The sequence below is a fragment of the Protopterus annectens genome, chromosome 5.part1 (assembly GCF_019279795.1).
Source record: "Protopterus annectens isolate FY-2018-M chromosome 5.part1, PAN1.0, whole genome shotgun sequence".
NCBI lineage: Eukaryota > Metazoa > Chordata > Ceratodontiformes > Protopteridae > Protopterus > Protopterus annectens.
In genome coordinates, this window is record NC_056736.1 from 394,047,610 (window position 1) to 394,069,408 (window position 21,799).

The 21,799-nt window shown below is 39.5% G+C and overlaps 1 protein-coding gene across 3 annotated transcripts in view; it reads left to right on the top strand.

Annotated features, from left to right (window-relative positions):
* Positions 1–21,799, top strand: part of REPS2 (RALBP1 associated Eps domain containing 2) — a 2,057,440-nt gene that overhangs the window by 1,985,838 nt on the left and 49,803 nt on the right. For all 3 annotated transcript variants that reach the window (XM_044073054.1, XM_044073053.1, XM_044073052.1), the window contains one exon: positions 20,534–20,614. In XM_044073054.1, coding sequence (XP_043928989.1) covers positions 20,534–20,614 — 81 coding nt within the window. The remainder of the gene's footprint in view (positions 1–20,533; positions 20,615–21,799) is intronic.

The following is a 21,799-nucleotide window of genomic DNA, read 5'->3' on the forward strand; positions in this document are numbered from 1 at the left end:
CAAGCCACTGTGCTCCAATCACATTACAGTCTTTCAGACATACCTCCTCATGATGTCACCTATCTTCTACTCTACGACTACCCTACTCCTACACTTACACTCTAGGGACATGGCTCACATGCCGGGGAAAATTGGGATTCACTATCCTTATCCTCATTTGCATAGGATTGCCTACTAATGCTTGGTTACATCTCTCACACTGAGCTTCCCCCCTTAGCAACCACTACTCAGTGGCCATGTTGTTTTCAGCCTGCCATTCACCTGCATGGCAGAACAAGCTTTTTAGTGAAAATGCACATTTGTGGCTATTTTTCACTTGTTTTCATTTTATTTAAAGCGCAGCATGTTTGCGTGCCGTTGCGTTAGGCTTAAACATCGGCGATTGGGGAGAAAAATTTGGATTTTAAGGATTTATAATATTTGCAAATTCCAATGGCCTTATATTTGGCCATTGTTATGCTTCCTCAACTAGATGCATCCTTTATTTGGAGCTGTCATAGCTCAGTTTAGCTATCTGCAGAACGGTACTCTGTTACCAAAGGAGTATATTTCTGCAGATAACACTACTCTTACACGGACAGGTTAGTGTTTCCTGGATCGCAAATTTACCTCATTTGCATAGCTTTCAGCAGCAAATGAGGTAATTTTCATACCATAACACTGTCCGTGCAAGAGTAGCTTTAGAAGCTCTCATGCACGCCCCTGCCGGCTATTGCTGAATCGCTCGGCAGACATATTGCCTGTCTGCCGTCTTAAACTACTCTTACACTCTGTGCAAGCCTTCATAAATCCGGCCCTATGTATTGATTTACTTTACTCATATTGTCAGTATTTAGCTGATTTCAAGAAAATATAACTAAATATTGAGTATTTTTATAATGACATAAATAACGATGAAAGAGAAAAGATAAAAATAAATAGAAAAACATTTACCCTTCATGTAACTTTAAGTTCATATTGCTTATGATAAGGAGCAGCTGTGGCATCAATGTTGTGAGTTGATATTTTGAACTATTATGCAAATGTAATGGTGTACAATTTAAACACAATAGTAACAAAAATGATTAAAAATTCATTTGTCTTTTATTTTTTTCTTCTTCTGATCTAAAGATATCCATTCATTTTTTTTCCTGCTAGTCTCTTTAAAGAGCTACTGGACCACCCCATTCCTTTAACTTGGGCTAAAATGTTATTAGACATTAAATAGGATACAGCCGAGTCTAGATAGTCACAAGTTTTGATTCCATCCTACAGAAAGACCTTCAGTCTGGCTTGAAACAGCAAATGCACTTTGATGTGTTTCTTCTTCAGCTCCTTTATTAAAGGAAGAAAGTCTTTTCTTTTCAAAACCACTTGACGAGTAATCATTGTCAAATATTATTAAGGAATCCTTGTATTTAACTGGTGATTTTTTCCAGGCAGATTTTAGAACTAGTTCTTTGTTCTGACTAGAAAAAAAAACTTACAATTACGGACCTTGGTTTTGAATATAACTGATTAGAAAATGAAGGTGCCACTAATGACCTTTGTGTTCTTTCAATTGCAAATGAAAGAGATTCTGGTAAGTTCAGGATATTAGGGAGCCAAGATGTTAAAAAATTGACTGTGTTGTCACCTTCAATCTTCTCAGGCAGTCCATAAACGAGCAGATTGTTTCTTCTGGATGTATTTTCAAGATCATCTATTTTGTTCAGTAAGGAAGTATTTTGTTTCAGTAAAAATTCAGTGTGATGCTCTTCTTTTGTGACTGTTTCTTCTACATCATTCTTCCATACTGGGCATTTGGGTTTTGTGCTGAATAATTACTTCTTGTAACTGCTCCATTTGTTTTGAACATTTTTCTTTGAAAGCATGAAGTTTATTGTCCATTTTGTCAAGTTTAAGCAATATGTCCTAAATAATGGAGAGTAAAGGGTATAGTTCCTTTTTTAGTGAAGAGTCTAGCAGGTTATTTTTAAAGTAACTCATTCTGTAGAAAGAAATCGAGAGTGTCTGTTCTGCTTGAAATTTGAGAGGAATCCAAAATAGTAAAGAAATAAAATCCCAATGTAGTCTTCAAAAACTTTCAGTAAAAGAAGACTTTGAAAATAGTAAGTCAACTACATCCAAATTTTAACATTTCTTGTCAGAAATATATCTTAGATAGCAGAGCTAAGAAAGTGTGTTGCTAACTTGTCACCATCTTAGCCATGACCTTCTTAACTCCATTCAGCATTTTATGGCAGTCGGTTATAAACTTTACTGTAAAAAAAAAAAAACAGAAATGCATATTCTGAGATAGTAATAGTCACCTGCTTTGCAATAAAGAAAAGAAAGAGAAGAGAGGAAAAAATAACAGAATTCCCACAGTAGATACATATCGGACCAAATGATCCTGGCAAATTAGAAACATCTATACAAGGATGTCATGGGAGATGTGCAGACTTCTTCCCCCAAGAAAGTGTTTCAGCATTCTACATATTGAATGCTCAATGGCAAACAAGTCTTTAATAAATATATTCAAACAAGGAAGGTACACACTTCTAGTCATGGATATGTTTTGCCCTTGTATTGACTCACCAATATAACATTATTGGAGAATTTAGGTAAAAACATAATGCTTATTTATGTTAGGGTTAAGAACCAAATAAAGCTGATACAAAACTTCAAATGCTCCATGTCAAGTACCTATTAGACCTAATCAGAGAGAGCCCCTAACAGAAGAGAGAAAAATCTGTAGAAATAATGTTTGTGACATTTTCAGATATCTGCAAATCTTCCCAAACAAGTAAAATGTTTCTAAACACATGCTCTTGAATACACAGTTAATCAGAGGCATTTAATATGACTAAGAGACTAGACTCCACTAGGTATAAGCATGTTATGCCCTTGCTTAAGCTCATCAGTAATGGGAACGTCTAGCCATGTTGTCAAAAAACAGCTTTATGAAAGAGGCTGACACATTTGTACCATAAGGGTTGGTGCCAAATAACATTCAAACAGCCCTAAGCTGTTTGTGGTCTGCACCTAGTTAATGACTGCCTGTGCTGTCCATATCGTAATTACTTCTATTCCCTGCCTGCCTACCTCTCTCTCTAGATAGACTCTCTAAACCTTTCCACTATCTCATGACCCCAATACTGACTTGTATTCTTTTTTGTTTAATGTTATCTCAAAGCTTGTAGAATTTAATGTCACTAACTTGAATTGCTCACTATGTATCCACTATTATCTGAATGAACTCAAACTGCTGATGTTACCAGTTAAGTAAAACTCCACAACTACATGTGGGTAAATCCTGACATACCCGCACACAGGAGTGGATTACTGCTGTTGTACAATAATGTTATTTAAAAAAGAAATTCCTTACCATTCTTAAACAGTGTCTTTGTATAAGAGTGCTGTAGTATTCCTCATATTTCTTCCTGTTTACTGATGTGCTGCGCATACGTATGGGACTTGCATTCACAAGCTTACACAGTACATCAGTACAGTGCAGCAGAAGCAATGGAGAAGAGATAATCTTCATTGCTGTTTTTTTTTTCTTGTCTTACCTAGATTTTGTGATGGAGTGTAGAAATGCAAGAAAAATCTGGTATGTTTCTCATTCTTTAGTATTACAGAATGTACCTGATTTTTCTCTTATTTTAGCTCTGTCCCTCAGCATGTACCAATGGAAAGTGTGGCTGCTCAATTGTACTTTAGCAGGCGGACTTTTTTTGTTGGTATATGCTCGATTTACAGTGGGCATCTAGTTGGGCTGTCCAATCAGCATGTTAATTTCTGAATGTTAATGAGTAGTCTTTGTATAATTGTAATTATTATGTTCTTCTATTCTCTGCATGTTTAACATAGTTACAATGTTAATATTTTGTATTTTTCTGTATGCACTTCCTATTCTCTATATGTGCATATACTGTCTAATTACGTTGCATGCACATATTTGGAGCTTTTCTACTTGGGCCTCTACTAAACATGGGTTTTGTATCCAGTTGGACCTTCCTAATAATCAAAAGCAATAAGTAAATAAACAAAGAGAAAAAGTGCTATGTTAGATATATATAGGATCCAATTAGACAACCTCTGTCAAAGAAAGACACAACTATAAAACAATATCTGCTAATCTCCCTTTATCAATGCATCATGGGAGGTAAGTATATTTTCCCTAAAAACAGATGGTACTTGCGGTTTTAATTAAGATGCTTGATGTCTTGCAGCAGGTAACCAGCTTAATGTTAAGGGTTCTGTGGACAGGGTTTGAGTATGTTAGATAGTAGTCCAGGTAGGCATCCAGGCATGTAAAATTTGTGACTGAGTCGATGCATTCACTCACAGTTAGAAGGCACCATCCTGAAGTGATTTTCTATATTGTATACAGTTATGTTTTTTGTTCACAGTTTGCCATTGTTCCATCAGCTGTTAACATTTACAGTGTTCCTAAGTAGAATTTTGCTTGTTAAATGATGTGAGTGGTCATAGTATAAATGTGGCAGTTGCTTAGAGAACAATTTTGGTAGTGGGCAAGTCAGAGTGTGATAGAGTTATAAATATTTTAAAGAGGATTTCCCTAAGACAATGCCTTGTGGAAGAGCACTGTTCATGACTGGCTTGTGGAAACCTTAAAGATGCAATGTTCATCTTGTTATCTTCTCAATTATTGTCAGGAAGTGTGGACTGACACAATTATAATTAGGTTTGTTAAAAGTATTTGGCCTAAAATCAGTCTATTTACAGGTCTAAGTGAGGGCAGATTGGTTATTGTCTTGGATCCTTTCAGTAAACTTTGAAGCTGTTAGAAAGTAATCTATAATCATCTAAATGGCTTTCTAGATTGTTTGAGAGATGTGGTTTACTGGTCTTGGAAAATAGGGAGAGAAGTGACATTTGCATCTAAAACTATCCTTTTGCCATGCCTGACTTGCATAGTAGTATGATTATTGAAGCTTTCTCAAAGTCAGTGAAGTAATCTGTGGTAAGAGAAACGTTAATCATATGGACTGGTGGAATACACCTGATTGTTATGCTGTTATAGCTTCATACATGGTTACTAGGAATGTAGTCCAGGGGACCATTCAGGAGCCTACCCCAATTTCCCATTTGCTCCATACCATTCTCTGAATAGGTGAATTGCTTAGCTTCAGAGTTACAGTAGGCAAATGGAGGCTGAAGAAATCAAACCTTGTTATTACAGGCAATAACTCATTAAAATCTCATAGCCTTAATCCACTACACTAACTGCCAGATGAATTTGGGATATAGTACATCAAACCCTTAGGCATGCCTTTCAGTCATTTTGTCACCTGGGACAGACACACAGGGTGAAATGCAAAATCAGATATCAATCAGTAAGTGAAGACTAGATCTTTCTGGTCCATTGTGTGGTTAAGCTGGCCTGCATAAAGTATACAAAGGCTTTTTCTTACATGCTAGATGGTGCAAGGTATTACTTAACCTAGATGATTGTGACAAAGGGAGACACTGTCAGCACAGCTATCTGGAATTTTGCAAATAACTATATGTCATTGGTGAATATCAAAATGAGTTATATAAGATGCTTGTGTAACAGCTGTATTAGAACTGTATGTCATGTGTATATCAAATTTGTTTTATGGACGTGTGTTGAAAAAGGTTTTTGCAAAGTACTTGAAATGTATCTACAGTGTGCCCTGCTGGAATAGAACAGAAATGTCCGTGCACTATTGTAACTGTTCAAATGGATATATTTTAATAGTGGAGACTGGGATACAGGAGGTTAACATCAGTCTAGTAAATTTCAGAAAAATAGCTGAAATTAAATTACTTTGTGGGCAGCTGGAGATGGAATGTCTATAATAGGGAGCTCTCTGTATTGTCTTTAAGGTGAAATAATTACTAGTTTTGAATGTGAAGAAATGCAGTTGTTTTATGACTTCCAGCATCTGCCAAAGATCCGAGGTCTATGTATTTTCACAGGTAGATGCTAAATACTACTAGCTTCCAGCACTGGGAGTTTCATTTGGGATAGAGTCAGATGACAAGAAATGATGTAATTCTGCAAGCTATCCCACCAGTAATTTTTGAGATATTAATTTAAGAAGTCTTAGACACAGCATTCGGTGTTCTGTCTTGGACCTGACAACAACAAGAACCATTCACCAAATCTGCCTTGCTCTGATGAAGAAGGTTTCTAGGGAACAGTATAATTCTCTTAGATATAGTCAGGAATATAGCAAAACTTAGTTTAGATATTTTTCTTTCTTTATTTGAGACTGTCCTGCAATGTTGTTTTAAATACTTTCTGTGGTTTTGAACTCTGATGTCACATATAGTACTGTCTTCCTCTTTTATTATTTATTATTAAATATATTTAAACCTTTCATTGTGGTTGATCTGTGTAGAGATATTTAAGTTCTGAGAGTACTTACATATTTATTTGGTGACACTGTGTAGCCCACTCCTACAGCCTTGCTCTTGGTCAAACTACCATTTGTATTAATAGTAACATTACACAGTAAGTTTGGACACCCTTTGTTAAGGGCCTTAAAGTAGCTGATAAGGAGATGGCTGGTGGCAGTAATAACTACCTTATAGTCTGGGCAAAAGGGGCATAGCTAGTAAACTTGTGCCAGCCTTTCCCAGATGCGTGTGTCAGCTACTTGGGCAGGGACACGAAGGACTGGTTGAACTGGAGGTCTTGGTTTGGCCTCTCAGCTGTGATTTGAACTCTATAGCTGTGCTAGTGGGGAGCTGGAGAAAGAGGGAGAAACCAGCCCCGGACTATCTGTGGTCTCTGTGTGCTCTTAAGGGAAATTGCACTAGATGTAGAGAGCTACATCAGGAAATACTGTGTGTGTACCTTGTCATCCTCTCAGTGTATGTCCCCCACTGTTGCCAGTGGTGAGGATTGAGGCTTCTTGATTACTGGTCCAGCGGTGGGTCGTCACAATAATGATATATGTTTATTCTTCCTGTCTGCCTGTGAATTTATTTCCCCCCAGAACCTCTTTGGATTATCAAGGAGAGAATTCTTCCCCTTCTCAGTAATTTAGTTTTAACTGCACGTATAACATCTTACATTTGTTTCTTTTGCTGCAATACTCTAGCCAGCTTGACCATCTGCCAAGGAGTTTGTGTGTGATCTGTGCCTTTTTCCTTTCTGTAAAGTTGTTTGAAACCTTGATATTCAAATAATATGGAAAAGTTTGGTCTGTGCCATTCTACTGATGTAATAGGTCCATAGGTAGGTACTAGGCTATCTCCTGAAGGCATTTATAAGCCTAGCCGGAATGTGTTTGCTTTCGCCACTCCCTTAGATTAGTTCCCTGTGCCTCTGTCCAGCAGAGCCATTGAAGTGATCCTTGGGGTAAACTTTGTTTCCCATCCAGTCGTCAAGTTTTCTCTTGAAGAGGGTTAGCGAGGAGCTCTGCCTAATGTAGATTGGAATCTTGTTCCAGAGTTTGGGAAGTCTCTGGGACAGGAATCTATCCCTCCAGCACGTCTTATTTATTGTTGTGGTGAAGTTTAGATCCCTGGAACGTGTGGCTCGAGGGGATATGGTTTTCTTTAGTTGGAGAATGTCCATCAATTCTGGGTTGGACATGGCCTTGTATGTCGGGCAGAGATCACCTCTGAGTAGGCGGAATGCAACGGAGTACAGCTGGAGTTTCTTCAGTCGAGCTGCATAGGGCATCTACTTGAGGCCAGTGATCCTCTTGGTGAGGAACTTCTGTGGTCTTTCCACTTGTTGCAGTTGTATTGTAAGGTACATCCCAAATGGGGCATTGTACTCTATGATGGGTCTGATGAGTGATGCGTAGAGGGGCCCAATGACCTCTTTCGATCTAGATGCAACCCTTTGTGGTTAGGTGGGCCACATAGAAGGATTTTCTAACCACTTTGGCAATGTGATTATCAAAGGAGAGGTTACTGTCTACTTGGGGGTCCCCAGATCCCTTATTACATCTTCTGTATTTAGGGGGCTACCACCTATGTGGTAGTTTGAGGGTACTTTGTTTTTTCCAAAGGGGCTGACTATGCACTTTTTGGCATTTAGCTTGAGGCCATGGTTTTGACACCAGGTATCTGTCTCAGTGAGACCCTTTTGGAGGATGTCTGTGTCAGCCGGACAATCAGTTATAGCCCCTAGTTTGCAGTCATCTGCGAACTTGGTGAGCCATAGTCCTCCTGTGCTTGCCTGTACCTCTGAGAAGTATATGCCGAACCAGAGGTGTCCTAGGACTGAGCCCTGGGGAACACCACTTATAACCGGTTTAGAATCAGACCTAGCTCCCTCAACTCCTACCATGTGGATTCTGTCCATGAGCCAGTTGACAACCCATCTCGTGACGTAGGCATTTATGTTCGGGCTGGTGAACTTGTCTATAATACCTGAGTGGGGAATGGTGTCAAAGGCATTTCAAGGTCTAGGTAGGCTGTGTGGACCACCTTTCCCTCATTTATAGCCTTGGTAACTGTCTCAGAGCTGTCCACCAGGTTTAGGAGGCATGATCTGCCCTTAACAAAGCCGAACTGGGTAGGGTCCAGTGTTTGGAGGATTCCAGTGTCTCAGTTAATGAGATCCATGATGATGCGCTCCATAGCTTTTCAGACCAAGCTAGTCAGGCTTATAAGCGATAGTTCCCGGGGTCCATTGTGACTCCACCTTTGTGGAATGACTGTTGCTGTGCGCCACTCTGTGGGCACGTAGCCTGTGGAGATGCTGAGTTTAAACAGTGTGTTTAGGTGAGGGGTTAGTTCATCTTTGAGCTAGTGTAGGACACAGCCTGGTACACCGTCCAGTCCCATTGATGCTGTGTTTTTTGGCTTTGGAGAGGGCTGTTTTAACCTGAGGGTCTGTGATTTCAGGGGTAGTACATTCTTCTGGTATAGTTATGGGCCCTTTTGGGGGTGAGGGGGGGTGACATTTGCACTGAACCTGTCTGCCAGGATGTTGGCTATATCGGTCGGTTCAGTGTATTTTGTGCCGTTCTGCACTAACTCCGAGCAGATCTGAGAATTGCCACTTAGATTCTTGACATAGCTAAAGAATGCCCTGTGGTTATTTTTGGAGTTTAGGCCAATTTTTCTTTTGAAGCTAGCCTTGGATGATTTTATGTTGGAACGTAGTTTCTTGCTGGTACTGATCAAGGATGTCTTCCCTTCTTGGGATTTTACTCTTTTCTGTACTAGTTTCCTCCTTCTATTGTATAGCTTGTTTATGGCAAGGGTCCACCAGACTGGTTTCCTTTTGTTGGAGGAGTGAGTCTTGGTTTTTTTTGGGATAGCACGATCAATGCATTCTTGTAGGTGCCCATAGAGTGCATTAGTAAAGGATTTTGCAGCTTGGACAGCGTTATCCTTTAGTATGGCAGCTTTGAAACTTCCCACCTCAGTCTTAAGTAATGTGAAGTTTGCTTTTGAAAGGTTTTTCACGGTGGTTTCTTTGACAGGGGGTGGTGGCAGAATGTGGATTTCCAGAGTGATTAGTTTATGATCAGATCTAACCAGCAAGGGTTTGACCTCTGGTGTGGAGCACCAGTTGCACATGTTGGTGATGACCAGGTCCAATATGTTGTCACCTCTGGTGGGGGTGTTGACCAGTTGATCCAGGGCATTTGAGTTTATAAATTCTAGAAAATGTTGGGCAAGGGAGTTCGTACTTGAGTAGTTCTTCCAGTTAATGTTTGGGTAATTGAAATCACCCAATATCAGGGTGTTTGGTAGGACCTTAATGTTTCCCAGTGTTTCCAGGAATGCGGAGTGGGGGTCCTGGGACATGGTGGGTGATCTGTAGCAAGCTATAATTTGAATAGCAGTTTTGCCCATTTTAGTTGCGCGTGGATGATCTCTGAAGCATTGTGCTATGCCACTAACCTGGAGGTGTGGGTATCCTTGATAAATATGGATACTCCCCCGCCTTTTGTATTTTGGTCCGGGTTTTGTGGCCAAAATGTATGGTATGAGTTGTAGCCTGGTAGTGCTGGGGTTCTCTCTGGAGCCTTAAACCAGGTTTCTGTTACTGCACATATATCGATTTTCTCCATACTGAGGAGTGCCTCGAGTGCATGCATTTTGAGGTTTAGACTTCTGGAATTGAGCAGCATTACCCTCGTTTTTTTGTTACTTGTGCTATTTACGGCGGTGGGTTTGTCTTTTGAGCCTTGCCTAAAAAAGGCACTATGGGGGTGGCAAGAGCCTTGGCCAGTATTCGAAAGCCTAAGGGTGACCGGTGCAAGCCATTTCTAGCGAAGCAGTGTGGCTTGTCGAGCATGTCATCCCAGACTGACAGACACTGGATCCACTTTGAATGACAGCAGAAGCTTAGCCAATTATTGAAATTGATCATTTTTCTCTGTACCGTGGTATCATTCTTGGTAAGGGCAGGATGCTTCTCAGGGTCAGGGTCATACCAGCCTGGGTTACGAGATGAGAGAGCTACTCCTTGTCACTTTTCATGTAGTCCAGGGAGGTATGGCTCAGATCATTCACACCGACATGGACAATGACAGAGTCATACTTGTACTTGTCCTGGAGTGACCTGAGTGCTTGTGTTATGTGGCAGATCCTGGCACCCGACAGGCAACTAACAGTAACCTTCTCCTTGGTCAGCCTAGTAAGTGGGACGTCAGTGTGCCTGACTATAGAGTCACCTATTACTAGTGTGTTGGGTATGTTATTTTGCCTTAAGGGCTGTAATTGTGTGGCACACTGGTTGTGTGAAGTATGTGTTTCATGGTTTGTGTTGGGGGTGGAGGTTGCTTGGATGTCTGCTTTGGAGGTCTCTGTTGCTTTTGCAGATTTTTATTTAGAGCCTCTGAATATGTTTTTTGTGTATTTATGTGTGTTTTTTGCCAGTGCTGGTTTCATAGGTCTATGTGAGACTGGTGGTGTGATGCAAGTAATTCCCTTCTCCTCTTGACTGCCTGGTCCAGTCTTGGGTTGAGAGAGCTTAGCCTCCAGTTTGGCTGTATAATTGCATCTCTTGCATGTATTAGTGTTTGGTGGAAGGAGGAGAGGGTTGTCTGTGTACATGAGGCAATTGTAAAATTGCCTCAAAATGCCCAGATTTACCAGTTGGACTGGAAAGTACACCTGAAACTGCCCTTTGGACATGCCTGGATAGATACAGTGAACTGTTTTACTGATTGGCTGGTAAGGTCGAATGGAGAACTTTGTCCTTTTCTACAGTATCGGGGGGTCTAGTGCTAAGGTGTATTAGTGCTTGCTATGAGTTTTGAGCAAGTCCCGGGATGAGAAGTAAATGATTTGAGTGCTTAAGTTGAAAGTTTGTCTAGTTCCAAGGGAAAAATTGAAGAGTAGACTTTGTGGAACCGGGAAGAGTTATACCCTAGCAAACTGGTGCTGCCTGGCGAGCAAAACCTTGCAAATGCGGGTTTTATAGCAGGGAAATGAAAGAGATAGAAATTATCCCAAAATGGCCCATAAACTACTAATTTCTGGGTTGAAACCACTCCTCCAGGGACAGATAAGCTACTCAGAGCTCTCTGTCTCACAGTGAACAGAGAAACTTCCTTCTATCCAAATAAGGCATGGGCAAACACAGAAACTTGTAACACAGCCCTGAATTCAGCAGTAACCTGAAAACTGGACTAAACCAGCTAAGAAAGGTGGGAAAACAAGTATTTTTTTTTTTTTTTTCAGAAAATAAAGCAGATACAATAAAAAAAAAACTTTAAATGCACAGAAATAGCTATCACACTTGAGTGTGCAGCCTACAACAGTTAAACAGGTAATTTAAACACAAAAACGACTTTATTAAAGTGCAGGCAGTAAAATAAGTACAATATGTAGCTGAAACAAGCTTTTTAAATCACAGAAACTCTAGAAAATCGGCGTTTTATGTGGAATTAACTAAAGGCAGCAAAAAAATGTAGAAAAATGGTACTTAATCACTCCAAAGTCTCTCTTTTGTCTCTCTGCTGCTGTAGAACTCTGCAGGGCACCAGACAGGAGCTTGCTGAGCTGTATACTAGCACAAAAACGTTGCAAATGCGGGTTTTATAGCAGGGAAATTAAAGAGATAGAAATTAGCCCAAAATGGCCAATAAACTACTAATGTCTGGGCTGAAACCACTCCTCCAGGGACAGATAGGCTGCTCAAAGCTCCCTCTCTCATAGTGAACAGAGAAACTTCCTTCTATCCAAGTAAGGTACGGGCAAACACAGAAACTTGTAACACAGCCCTGAATTCAGCACTAACCTGAAAACTGGGCTAAACTAGCATAGAAAGGTGGGAGAACAAGTATTTTTTTTTCAGAAAATAAAACAGATACAATAAAAAAAAACACTTTAAATGCACAGAAATGGCTGTCACACTTGAGTGTGTAGCCTACTACAGTTAAACTGGTAATTTAAACACAAAAACAACTTTGTTAAAGTGCAGGCAGTAAAATAAGTACAATATGTAGCTGAAACAAGCTTTTTAAATCAGAAACTCTAGAAAATCTGCTTTTTAGGTGGAATTAGCTAACGGCAGCAAGAAAATGCAGAAAAATGATACTTAATCACTCCAGAGTCTCTCTGCTGCTGTAGAACTCTGCAGGGCACTAGGCAGGAGCTTGCTGAGCTGTATATTGGTAACATATCTAAATATGGATGTAGTTTCTATTTTTTACAAGACCCATTGCTCCTACTACTATTGGAGCTGTCTGTGTATCTTTCTTCCACATTGCTCTTGTTTCTGCCTGCAAATCCTCATATTTTATGACTTTGTCTCTCTGTACATAAGACACTGTAGTCACTAGGTGTAGTGATTTCAGTGATCATTGCTGCTTTTGTCTTCTTTTCATGGACCACTATATCTGGTTTTCTTGCATCTGTCTTTTGAACTGTTGGAAATGGGTGATCCCATGATGTTGACTTCATCATTTTCTATTTTTTATCTTCTATGGGGCTGATTCTATGGAAAGGCAGGTACAGAACTTCAAATATGAAGCAGGATTGTACTGAGATCATCGTAGTGGTGTGAAGTTGGTTTTAGAAATTGTTATGGAGAGAGCTATAAAGGTCTAGTTGAGCCTTTCACAGTGATGCTCTATATAGTTAGTTATGCTAAGTACTTTCTCATGTTACACTGTGTTATACTGCTTGCTAAATGTGTAGCTGGACTGCCAACTCAACAGTATGGTTTGTCATTGTACCCTGTAATCCATTATAAGACGTGACTCATCCTGGAATGTAATAGAAAATGCAATGCATAAGTCCAGCCCTACCTCAGTGTGCATCAAGCCAACAAAAGTAATTCCCACTGCAAATACTGTGATGCATGATGTGCTCTGGGCTTTGCTGTACTGAACCAAAAGCAGAGGATTCTCTGGAGGAGTAAAGCAGACCTCAGATACATGCGCTGACATATAAATAACAAGCACCTGCTTGGTGCATTCACATCATGTAGGTTATAGGTAAGTACCAGACTAACTTCCCTTGTAGGCCAATTTATGCCTAGCCAATTTCCCTTCCAAAGGTGAGAATCAAACTGTGTACCTTGTGTCTTTAAGGACAACACTTTAACCCTTATACCAACGCCCAGCCCCCACCCCCCATTATATATCTTTAGCACACATTGCAATATTTCATATAAATGCATTTATATCAGGCAAGGGTTAAAGCAGTGTTTGCAAATGTTTGTGTAGCAAGCAGCCTTGCCTACTGCAAAGATGCAAAGTTGCACTTAAAGCCTTGCTGCAATACGAAACGGTTTGTAAAACCTCTCTGCTCAGCTACACAGTAACTTGCAAACAAGGAAGAATGTTGTGGGCACAGCCTCTGTATATCACAGACCTCCTTGCTAATAGAGAGGTTGCATTGTACAGTGATTTGAAGATGTTTGTATTGTGTAGCTTCCGCAAAGTGTACACCGTTCAGTGCTACACAGCTACCATCTGTTCAGTGGAATGCCTGGCTCCAGTTGATAAAATTTCACAGCAGGTGATTCATAGACATTAGCAAAAGAGCTGTTATGGGATTCAGAGGCATGTAAATTATGCTTGTCATTGAACCCCATAATAACCAGACACTACAGCCCTGCCAAACTCAGCAGTGTGTGCTACTATCTGCAAACAACTTTTATGAGTACTGCTTATCTATGATTTTTACAAAGCAACCGCTCAGGGTATGCAATAGCTGTATAGTAAATGTAAACTATTACATTATCATAGGCATAAACTACTTTTACAAGAACCATGATGCATTGCACTTGCAGAATTGGGTGAATATAATTTAAATAAGACTTGCCTGACATAAATGCAATTAGTAGGAAAAAAGTGATTTGTGTAGAGATAATATTTAACCTACAGTAGCGTTGTCGCCTCACAGTAAGACGTTGTCCTGTTCGATTCTCAGCTAAAGTGTCTTCTGTGTGGAGACATGCATGAATGGGCGTACCTTCGGTGAAGGTTGTGCGTCAGGGCTGGCAACTCGGTACGTAAAAATCTACTGCCAATCATTAGCGGACTGGAGTTCCACTGTGGCGACCCCTAACCGGGAAAAAGCCGAAAGATACAACAACAACAGTGTGAATATTTTATATTGAGTAGTTTGTGTTAGTGGGTATGCTAACATCAGTTTAACATTCCCAAGAGTATCATGGCTCCATTGATGAAGGTTTTCTGTACCACCTACATTGATCACTTTGGTTAGAAATGAAAAAATAGGAAACTATCTCCATTTTCCCTTTCCTCTTCAGAGAAATGTTTTTTGTACCATAAATTATCAAGATACAGATAATTATTATTCCTTTTCTTCATGCAGTTGTCCTGACAATAATTCCTTTAATGAACAAGAATAATATGAGGGAGTACTGCAGTTTGAATTAAAAAAAGAATGTACTTTTCCTAAAACAAAGCTCATTAACTTGATGAAGGCACACCATCCAGGATATTACCAGGTCTGTCTGTGAGTCTCCTGATTCTCAGTATTCATTCCCCCCAAAAAGCTTTATGTAGCCCTCTGTAACAGGGCACACTTTAAAAAAAACTGCACACAAGCCCAGAATTATGTCTGTTTTCCCTCAATCTGAGAGAAAAACTGTTGCCTTTGCTAATAAGAGCCTTCCTCCAAAGAATTAATTCAGCAGCCTTCTTAATAAGAGTGGGCTTTGTGTTTAGTTACTGCGGTCCTTGCCCAGCACCATCCTTGACAGGAGGTGGGTGTCTTTGTAAAATCTGCTCCCATGGCATGTGCACTGATACTGTCCCAGGAGAAGGAAGACACTTTGTAGGCACTATAGATTTATGACTAATCATCCCCTTCCTGCCTCTTCGGCAGCACAATCTGAAATCTTGTACCTTTCCTTGGCTGTTACTGTCAGTTATTGTCCGGCCTGTCCTGGGTCCTGGGACAAGGAGTGTCGGCTTCACCAGGACACCCATCTGTATTGGGATTATAATATAAGGGCTTGCTTGTGTTTGTCTCTACCATCTTTTGTTGAGTTATTTCCTTCCTTTATTCTACATAGAAGTTAGTCATGGCAAAGCCATGGAGCAGGCTGTAGTTCAGTCATGTTCTGGCTGGTGGAGGCTGTTCCTTTTCCTGGGGAAGCAGGACTCGCTGTGTCTCCTCCTTTATGTCAGACTTTGATGGCCTTTTAAGATGTTTCTCTCTGAGTTTATCCACCTTCCATGGGGGTGCACTTTATACCCTTTTCTGTTTTCTCACAAGGTTGTGTAGGGAGACTGCTAAGATGCTTTTCCCCATTTCAAGAGTATTAGTTAGTGGATTTTCTGAGTTTTTAGCATTGGAGGTTGAAGCCTGGAATCTTTTCTGTATCTGCCTGGATTACTGATGACAGGCTGCCCTGACTAAGATTCCTGGGGTGGAGGGATCCCCATTTTCTCTGGAGGGATAGACTCTGATGGCTATGGTATCTTTATGTGATCTAGCCCAGGGACTGCCCATTCTAAGCAGTGAACTGTACTCCCTGTGCTAGTTGTTGTAGTTATCCTAAAAGAGAGAAAAGTGGACCAGCATTGTGTGGGCTTTTTAGCCTGTGGGCCATTCAGATTCTTGGTGACTCATAACTGGCTTGGCATTCTGACTGCAGCTTGGATGAGTTCCTGGGGGCAGGGGGATTGCCCCTCCTGTATTGAAGTTAGTTTGGTGTTTAGGTCCAGGTTTGTAGGAGAATCTGCTTGGGACCCCTTCCACTTTCAACCATTTCATTTTAAATTCAGCTTCTTTTGGGGGATGGAGTTCTTTGGAAGGATCTAGTGAGTTATTGCAACAGTTATTAATCGCAGATATCTCATCTTGAACTGTCAACTAAATTATCAGTAAGATGTGCATTTTCTAAATATAAGCATTTTTGCAGGGTGGCTTGGGTGGCCACATCCCCATGTCCCTTGCTACCTATGTATACTGACTGCAAGTGCCCACAGTCACAGAATAAAGAGAAAAGTCTGATGTCCCTATAGAGAACTCTGCCAGTGATCCATGACTGTGCTCCACAACTTCCTGTGACTGCTGTATCAGTTAGTTGGATGTCCAGTGAGAGTACCTCAGTAAAACTGATTTAATTTGCGCTCCCTGTTGATCTATGAACTTGCGTGCTAGTCTCTGGGTTCCTCTTGGTGTAGCATATATTTCTTTCCTATATGAGCTCAGTGGGCAGTCTGTTAAGTAAAAAACAACCACTAATTTTCAGCATCCAGTTTTCTTATTTCTCTAATTTTCAGTTGCTGTTTTTATTGTTTTCATGTCTTCATAATTCTTAATGGCTGCTTTTGCGGTTTTCTTTTTCCATAATTTCCATTGGTATTTTTTCTTTCTTCTGTAATTTTCTCATGTATTTAACTTGTTTCAGTAATTTTCAGGAGCCATTTTAGTTTTTTCTTTGTTAGTGTATTATGTGCTTCCCTGTTGGGGATATGCTGCTACCGCTCCGGTTTTGGTTTGCCTAGTACCTGGAAACCCATTGGAATGGGATACTATGAAAAGTTGCTTTGTTTCATCCCATGTTGGGAGGGCAGCTTTTGACACTGGGTCGCAATCAGGCTTCTGGAGGAGCACGGGTTTACACCCTGGGGAGTAAAATCCTTCAGTGCTCCTACTGGAGAGAAGTAGGACTAAAAAGGAGATGCTAGTGTGGCATAGCCTTTTGGGGATGAAAGGCTCCCATTCTGTAGATGAGTCAACATCTCTTTGTGGTATTCAGTGAATTAGATCCTTCCTTACTGGCCAAATTTGTGGCCAAGCATGGATTTCTCTTATTGTTCCATGACTTTTTAATTCCCCCAATGCTTTGAACAGTTCTGTTCTTCACCTTTGTGGGGTGAGCCCTTGCTCAGTTTTGGTGCCTGACCTAATCTGTCTTTTCTGCCATATGTCTTCAACTTTGGGTGGGATGCTACAGGAAAAGCCAGATGCTGGAACACTTCCTCTTGAATTCAAGTGGTAGTTATCTATGTAGATAAAGGTGTTATTTTATACCACAACATTCAACTTCTGCATGTGTTTGAAAGGTTCTGAGTGCCTTTTGATGGGTCCATGTAGAGACTTGGGATAAGCCCTCATCTTGGTCTCTCAGACAGGGCATGATTGAGGCTCAGATCCACTCCATGTGTTCTCGCATTCTCCTTCCCCCTTTAGAAGGCATATTCCATATTGTTCTGGGACTATTCCCCCATTTAGGGGACTTGACCTCTTACTTTAATAGGTTAGTTGATGTATTTTTGGGCCTTGAGGCTTGTGCTGTGGGAGTTTATCTCTGGGTTATCTTGTTTCCTTATAACTCTTATATCTGGGTATTTTTGTTCTGCAGGTGCTGAGCAAGTATACCTTTCCCAGTTCTTGTAAAAGTGATTGCTGTCTCCAGATAGATTCTTTCTTCTTTCATTTTCTTGTTTCTGGGGGTGCAGGAAACCAGAAGAGATGTGGAGTTCCTCATTTCTGGTAGAAGTCTGGTTACTGAGGTTTTTTTTCCAGATGTGGTTGTGCTCTGGTTTGAATGGACTGGTAACTTGTTTGCCAACAACCGGCAATGCAAGACTATAATTGCCTTCATACCAACTTGGCTGGACATTTTGGGTCTCAAGTAACACAAGAGGAAGATTCTACCTCCTGGCCTTAGGTGCAGTCTAGTCCACTTTTCCTGAGAACTAGCTGCCTCCAGTGTTTGTCTGCACCAGTTGGGGTCTGTTGCTGTGGCCTTTGGGGCGAAAGATGCTTACATCTGTAGCATCTTCCCTCCTCCTTAGCCATAGAGTCAGGTGTTTTGGCTTGACAGATCGTAGAACCCAATCTTCTTGCCAACTCCGGTGTAGTCACTCACCTTTCGCTGTGGTGGTTTTATAGCTTAATATTCAACCTTGCCATATACCCATTCAAGGAGAGCCCTGCTTGTTATATTTAGTAGATTTATTATTTCTGTATTAGCTGCACTTTGAAGATGACCTTTGTAGATGCGTCAGGAATACCCTTTATTTCTCTCCCCTGCATTTGGATGGCACTAAAAACAGGCCTTGGCCGAGGGGAGTTGTTAATTTGTGTATGTATTTATCGGTATATCACTTTTTAGCAGTATGAGGAGTGCAAATCTTCATAGTTATTATTTTGCATGAAAATGCTCACTTTAGTTAAGGAGGCAAAATGATGGGCATGGAAGATAAACACACATATTCTCAACACATATTGTTATGGTATGAATTGTTATGGATGTGTATCTGTTACTGAGCATGACAACATTTAGAAAAAGATGCCACATGTTAACTGAAGGAAGAGCAAGCATCTGTCAACTCCCACAGTGGCTGGGCCACATACTGAACCTAAGAAGCTGGCACCCATTCAACTTTCCATTTCACTGTTTTGGCGAGCCAGCTTGACCTGATCCTGTTATCTGAACAGTAGCGTTATAAGAGTGAGGTTAACAATATCAATAAATTGTTTTGGAATGAGAGAAAAAAGTAACATGAAGTAACTATACAGGATCAAAGTGAAAAGACTAGGGACTTGAACCATAAAAGATGGCAGTACAGAAGTATAACTTTCCCAATGTACTTTTAAATGCCTACATTGTGAAGTTTCCACTTCCTTAAAAAGTGATACCTTCCCCTTTCAAAAACAGAGACAATTTGTGGAATTGGGGATTTTATGAATGATTATCCATGTTTATTACTTATCTAATGCTATGCTCTGTTGTAAATTCTCTGTAGGGGAAACTACTAAAAAAGTAAGAGCGAGGAATTAAGATTTTGGTAGAGGAGATTGAAGGCTGATTTGGAACAAAGCTGACTTGGAACAAAGCTAATTTTCAGTGGAGGCCCAGGGAGAAAAGCTCTAGATGCATGTCTTTGTAACGTGGGAGGAAACCGGAGCAGAGGAGGAAACCCAAACGAATGCAGGGTGGACATGCAGACTCCACACAGAAGGCACCCTAGCCAGGAATTGAACTGGAGCACCACTGTGCTGTCCAAGCATGGCTTGACTGACCAAATTTGTCATTGAAACATCCATCAACAAACATCTTTAAAAATAGACTTAAACTTCTCCTCAAAACTCACTGGCTATGCCCCTGTTCAAAACCAGACTAATCATCTACCTCTACTAAGTTATCTAACCTATCCAGTGCTTACTAGCCTCTGCTACTCTTTTTTTCCCATCTATCTCTACTTTTCTTATCTCTTTTTTTTTTTTTTTTTTTTTTTTTTTTCTTTCTCTTAAGTAACTCCTTCCTTTGCTACATTTCTTTCTTTCTTTTTTTTTAACTTAACTATGACTAATAACCCCATATTGAAATTTTCTGTTTTTGATTTTTTTTTTTTTTTTTTATTAATATAATATATTCTGTACTGTTGTTAAACTTATTACTTTTATTGTTGATTTTTTTTTTTTTTTTATTTTTTTTTATTTTTATATTTTTATTTTTATTTTGATATTTTTTTTTCTGTGTTGTGTATTTTTTGTATTGTGTGTTTAGACCATGTTTGGAGATTATATCTCGCCTCATGTGAAAAAAAGGACATGTAGCCAGATAGACCCTAGACTCAACAAATGTAAAATAAATAAATAAATTGAAGACTAGCAAACTATTAAAATCAGCTTAGCAAATGGCACATTTCTGGGTACGGTTGTGAAGGTACTGAACTAGTTTTAATGGGCTAGTTTTAATGCTAATGGAATTTTTTTTTATTTGGGAAAATATTTGTTTTACTATGATGCTTGTATCTGTTAGTTTGCTTATAAAAGCTGATACTGGTGAGTTGATTAGTTAGATACAGTAAGCATTCAATATTCCTCCTTTTTTTAAATATGGCAAAGCTTCTGGGAGGCTAAAGAATCTTTTTTTTTTGTTTGTTTTAGGAAGGTACCACTGTGAAGATGACTCGTGGAGTATAGTATTTGTGTTGTACTCTTTCCCTTTAACTTGTTTCTTTTTTTTCCATATGGAGCTGTTTAGCTGTGACTCACTGTGTAGCTCATTAAGTGCCTTTATTTGATTGTCAAACAATGTAGTGGCAAGTCTACCTTAATGTATATTAATGTGTACAGAGGTTCCCTGACATCATTTAGCTCTAGCAACAACTTTTAGGATATAATCATATTATGATCTTTATTTTTACAGACTGGACAAATAACAAAGCCTGAAACATATTCCACAACAAACAAGGTCATCTTTAAAGAAGAAGCCAGCACAGTGACAAAAGTAAGAACGTTTAGATTGGTACACCAAGTCCTCATTGTATCCCACCCCATACACAAACATGCACGTTTGATTTTAATATTATATTCACCCCACTTCATGCATAAACATGCACGTTTAATTTTAATTTTATATTCACCCCACTTCATGCATAAACATGCACGTTTAATTTTAATAATATATTCACCTCCACTTCACACCCAACTGTTCATGTTTAATTTTAATATTATATTCACTGCACCTCATACACAAACATACACATCATTAGTTATAATGATGCATTCACCCTACTTCATACACACACATGCGTGTGTTTAATTTTAATATTATATTCACCCCCACCTCATACACAAATGGACATATGTTTAATTTCAGTGTTACATTCACCCCATTTCATACACAAGCATGCAACTGTTTAATTTTAATGTTGTATTCACCCACATCTCATATACAAACCTGTTTATGGTTAATTTTAATATTATATTCATGTTGTTTAGTTGATTTTGATATTTTCAGGCATTTTTGCAGTGTGGTTTATTAAAATTTATCAATAATATTGTAATCCAAGTATTCATCCCCAGTGTTTCTCTAGTTTCCATACTATCAACACTTTTTGAATTTATGCAAGATGCTTATTCCTTACCTTTTAACTTAAGTAACAGTTAGCAGATACTTGATTTCTACCTATCCAAATAAGACAGTAGAATAGGCTTCAGAGTGACTGACTGACTATATTGCATAAATGCAATAAAAGCATACATACATACAAATATTTCAAGTATGGGCATTAATGCCCTTCTAGCTTGTCAATATACCAAAACACTTCTTCCCATAATAAGTGTCCAGGCCGCTCTTAAAAATGTCTAAACTAGTACTTGCTTTAATGTAATTTGGTAGTCTGTTCCATGAATCAGCTACTCTGTCAGAGAACCAATTAGTACACCTTGTTCCTATAGAATCTTCTACACAGGTTATCTGATGATTCTCTAGTACTTATTGATAACCTCAAACATTCCCAGAGGTAGCAGTCTCTAAATGCCCTATATACCCAAATAAGATCTCCTCTTAGATATCTGTAAGAGACACTGTACAAGTTCAGATGTTTTAGTCTTTCATAATAACTTAAATTTTCACATCCATGGATGATCTTGGTGCGTTTTCACTGTACTATTTCCAGTTTAAACTGAG